Source organism: Antrostomus carolinensis, unplaced genomic scaffold (assembly GCF_000700745.2).
Source record: "Antrostomus carolinensis isolate BGI_N321 unplaced genomic scaffold, ASM70074v2 scaffold1114, whole genome shotgun sequence".
In the NCBI taxonomy this organism is placed as follows: Eukaryota; Metazoa; Chordata; class Aves; order Caprimulgiformes; family Caprimulgidae; genus Antrostomus; species Antrostomus carolinensis.
Window position 1 is genome coordinate 1 of NW_010312626.1, and position 5122 is coordinate 5122.

Consider the following 5122-nt stretch of genomic DNA (forward strand, 5'->3'; position numbering starts at 1 on the left):
GGGGGACCCGCGCTGGAGCAATCCATCCCTGAAGGACTGCACGCCATGGAAAGCACCCATGCTGGAGCAGTTTGTGAAGAACTGCAGCCCATGGGAAGGACTCACGTTGGAGAAGTTCATGAAGGACTTTCTTCCGTGAGAGGGACCCCACACTGAAGCAGGAGAAGAGTGTGAGGAGTCCTCCCCCTGAGAAGGAAGGAGTGGCAGAGACAATGTGTGATGAACTGACTGTAACCCCCGTTCCCCATCCTCCTGTTCCACTGCAGGAGAGGAGGCAGAGAAATCAGGAGTAAAGTTGAGCCTGGGAAGAAGGGAGGGGTGGGAGGAACATGTTTGGAGATTTGGTTTTATTTCTCATTATCCTACTCTGATTTGTTTGGTAATAAATTAAACTAATTTCCCGAAGTCCAGTCTGTTTTGCTCGTGACAATAATTGCTGACAAAAAACAGTGATCTCTCCCTGTCCTTATCTCAACCCGTGACCCTTTTGTTATATTTTGTCTCCCCTGTCCTGCTGAGGAGGGGGTTTAATAGAACAGCTTTGGTGGGCACTTGGTGTCCAGCCAAAGTCAATTCACTGTGCACAAGGGGCCAGGGAACTAAATCTAAAGGATCATCTATTGCCTTAATCCTAGAGCTAATCTTGTGAATATCCATGAAAACAAAGGATCTCTAATGCACCACAAACTGCAAGTCAAGTTCACTGGCTGCGAGTGTTGTACTTCCCCTTTCAGTGTCATCAAACAGACAAGGAGTTGCACAAGCAGTAGAGCTAGTGAGGCTTGATTTCCTATAGATTTGTGTACAACCTTTAAGGTCCCTTCCAACTATAACCATTCTATGATTCTATGTCCCCACAAAATTCCTTTACAGCAGTGTAATAACTGCTATTTCCCATCCGTGATGCCTTCAGCTCTCCCTTCTCCATGGTTGCTTGTTTCCAAATGACACATCTGTTCAAAATACCTTAATGCTGCTGTTGTGGTTGGGCCACGCTGCAGATGTGTTGGACGCGTTGGCTGCCTGGCAGATGTGTATGGGCTTGGTAGGGGCAATGTGGTGGGCCTCTTCCTTGTCCTGCTATTTTATTTCATTTTTTTATTTCAGGAATTGCAATACTTCTGTAATAGTTACTCTTCTGCCTACTTTGTTTGATGTTTCCCACAAAGGGACTGACTGACAGACAAACAAATGGACTGCACAATTGCATATGCCTTGTTCCCTTAGGAAACCAGGCTAGAAACAGAAACATCTTTGGAATGTTGGGCAAGATCTGTGGTTTTCAGGCATTCACTTCACTAAAAACTGACACGCACTGGAGCTGCTGGTCATGCATTAGCTCACAATAGCTTCTTTTATCTCACAATGAAAACTGTGTGTTTCAGCCACAGCAGCATTTGATTATGGTGGTTACAGAGTTAGTTAATTGCAAAGGACAGCAAGCCTATTAAGTGCCACAGTTTTGGGTACGTCTTTTGATCCCGTTTTGTTGTTTCCTTATGTGTACATGTAAGCCAGAGAAAGACTGGTTATACATATAAACACACATTATATATGCACTCTGTGCACCACAGACTGCATCATAGGAATATGTATATGCAAATACAAACGTATATATTCATGGTCATGTTCATAATATGTTTTGATAGATAATATTATATACAATATCATATAAATGCACACACAATGTTTTCTATATGTGCATATACATATGTATAGATATAGATATAGATATAGATATAGATATAGATATAGATATAGATATGTATATACATAGATGTGTGTCTGTACACACACAAATATACAAAGTATGTTAAGATGGATCAGAACTAGAACACAGGATTCCAAGTCATACTTAAGGGATCGTATTGAGAAAGAAATCCTAGGAAATTTTCTCTACCAAGTGCCTCAATACAAACCCTTTTTCCTTTTGGAAAACCATGGTCAACTTCTTGGCTAAGGCCTCTTTTTCTTATGTCTCCATGGTCTTTTTTTACTGAGTGATGGAATTTAAAATTTAACAATCTCAGTCTTACAAATTCTGAGCTCCCATTTGGGTTGAGTTGAATAGGTCAGATGTGACCTCTCCTGTCACATCATCCAGGCCCAACAGCAGTCATGAGTGTGAATCTTGCAAAGTGCTAGTGTCCTTGAGCTCCTGATCACTGGAGGAACAAATAGGAGAGGCACTTTGCACCTCTGCTGGAAAGTGAAGACAGGGATCATCCTTCTTAGAATCATAGAATCATAGTGGTTGGAAAAGACCTTTAAGATCATTGACCCCAACCATAAAACTAACACTACCGAATCCACCTCTAAACCATGCCCCTAAGCACCTTGTCTACCCATCTTTTAAATACCACCCAGGGAAGGCGACTCCACCCCCCCCCTGGGCAGCCTCTTGCAGTGCTTGACTACCCTTTCAGTGAAGAAGTTTTTCCTAATATCCAATCTAAACCTCCCCTGGCACAACTTGAGGATATTTCCTCTTGTCCTATCACTTGTTACCTCAGAGAAGAGACCATTTTTCTGCCACTGGGGATTTAATGGAAGCTTCAAAAGATAAATAGTAAAAGCTTTGAATTAAGGAATGACCTAGCTCTATGAAAAATTTATATGCCAAATCCTTGTGTACAAACAAAGATGCTACTGGAGTTAACTGCTTATGAAGATATTTCTTCTAGATGTTTTTACATAGTGATTGCATTAGTTTCAACCTGCTCACAAGAAGCTTTGATTTATCATAGCCAGAAAGATTTATGTCCCCTGGGAACTAATCTAGCTTCCTCTGGGTTATCAAGATGAAGACAGACAACTTGCCAACTGGAACTAAAGCAAAATAAATGACTGATTCAAAGCAGTTCAGACCTGTACCGGTTTAATCTCCAGTCCTTGTGTCACTCAGCAGTTCTGCTGTGCCACCGGGGATTTTGGAAGCAGATACTACAGTTCCCCATGTAGAAACACTGCTCAGCTATCACAAGTGAAGCAACAGCAAACATGCCATGGTGCATGGGGACTGTACCAAAAACTCATTGGAGAAGAGCTGGCTTATCAGAAGAAATGGCAAGAAGTTTATTGTGTGGAAAAGTAATAATATTTTTTTTTTCCTTCTCTTAGCTGACATTTGCATGTTAAACCACTTTGGCAGAAAATGTTTACATTGATGTTCATTCTAAGCAGCAGCCCAGGTGCAACTGATGCAGCATAAAGGATGCCAAGGGTTGTCCTCTCCTTTTGCATCCACTCATTCACAGGACTGATGGGAAGCCCAACACCTATGTTTTAATTTAACCTGTGTCCTTTCCTCTACCCCAGACATGTAAAACAAAGGTATGTGTCACTGGCAAGGTGGCAATGGGAAGCAGGACCTGTGTGCTGGTAACACCACAGCAAGGAGGAGGTTGTGGTCCCCAGGCACAGAGAGATGGACTCACTGCACAGAAATTTCAGGAGAAACCTTCTTCTACCTAGGCTCTTCCCATGAACCTCACCATGGCATAGGATCTGACTGAGAATGACAGAGGGAGAGTTCTGTGACAGATCTCAGTGTGACAGAGACCAGAGTCTAGTCCTGAAGGTCAGCGGCATCAAAGACTGAAGTTTAGTGCTGAAAATAAAACATATATGCCAATGCTCATTTTCCAGTTTAAGACTATATTATTCAAGAAATGACAATAACAATGTCTGAACCTCATGTCTAAGCTACTGACAGCCACAGTTTTGCTGTCATACTAGAGTGCTGTTCTTTCCTTTTGGCAACTAAACTGCTGGTCTAATAAATGTCAGTGCCAACCGGACTGTCATGTAAGCTCTGGAATCTGTGCATAGAGGAATTTCTGGCTGCCATTAATGGATGGAGGTCTATTAGAGTTGAAAACCCCACTTGTTCAAGGCCTCTCCAAAAACAGTGTGGCAAAACAAGGAGATTTAACATCCTAACTCAGGAAAAAAACAAATTGTACATTGGCAGTGGATGAAAGATTCTCCTTTTATTTTTAAACCTCTGTAAAATCAGAGCAATGGGTCAATTCCAGCATTCAGCCAATTTAATTAGCAATTTCAGAGTAATCATGGTAATGAGCCAAGTCAGCAAAGATGTCATTTGGGTTCTTGCAGTTCAGGTTGCAAAAACAAGCATTGATCCACATGATTTTCCACGAAAACTCAGTTCCATCTGGGCACTCAAACCTCACTTCAATAGTCTTGGACTTGTAGGGTGTGCAGCACCTGTTGTCTGTGCAGATGCCACAGTATTTGGGTCTATATGGACTTTTGCTCACACATCCTGAGATGGTGTAGTTCATTGGTTCATCGGCCCTGTAGACAGCCAGGCACTTCTTCCCAGGCTAAATCAGAGAACAGGAAAAGAGACAAGTTAATATTTGTTGCTGACAGAGGTAGGACATTCAGACTACCTTCTCAATATTTAAAGGGTTTTGAAGCTGTTAGGAAGCATTTCACTGCCCTGGCCTAGAAGCTGTGGCAGATTTACATGTTTAAACATATGAACCCAAAAGCTACAAGTGGGATACTTGCAAAATATAGTTCATAGCCACAACCAGCAGTGCACCATTGCTTTTCTGCTAGCTGAGTCACAGGTCTGTCCAAACCAACAGCAAGCACAAAAGACTTGGCTTGCCTTTCTTTGTAAGGACCTTTTGGCTGGAACTAAAGCTCTTAGAGAAAAGTTTTCATACCAGCATGTAGAAGCACAAGGAGGACACATTTTTGACCTCCCTGCAGCACACTACGTCCATGTAAAATTGCAGCCCTCAGAGGCCTGAATGCTGCCAAAGGCTGAACCCGTGACCAGGCAAAGCTCAAGGGGCACATGAAGAAACAGTTCCCACCTTAATGTGCTTGGTTATATCCACCTCACAGGGCCTCATGTTGCACAGGCGGCTTTCCTTCAGGAGCCGGCACTGGTCGTTATCATTGGAAATCCTGGTGGAGATGCCCAGCCCGCAGGTCTTTGAGCAGGGACTCCATGGTGAGGTGTGAACGATGCAGTTCTTCTGCCAGGCTTCATCCTCTCCCTCATATGCTGCAGAGACCAGATTAACCCCATATTGTTCATCTGGGGCAGCTTTTTTTTTCCACCCTCTCCCCAGCTCATTAC

General features: G+C 43.0%; 1 protein-coding gene across 2 annotated transcripts in view; it reads right to left on the reverse strand.

The window, feature by feature from the left end:
• Positions 1–3980: 3980 nt before the first annotated feature.
• Positions 3981–5122, reverse strand: part of CCN4 (cellular communication network factor 4) — a 6824-nt gene continuing 5682 nt past the window's right edge. For both annotated transcript variants that reach the window (XM_010167041.1, XM_010167040.1), the window contains exons 3-4: positions 4854–5047; positions 3981–4349 (exon numbers count right to left, since the gene is read on the reverse strand). In XM_010167041.1, coding sequence (XP_010165343.1) covers positions 4050–4349; positions 4854–5047 — 494 coding nt within the window. In that variant the 3' untranslated portion in view covers positions 3981–4049. The remainder of the gene's footprint in view (positions 4350–4853; positions 5048–5122) is intronic.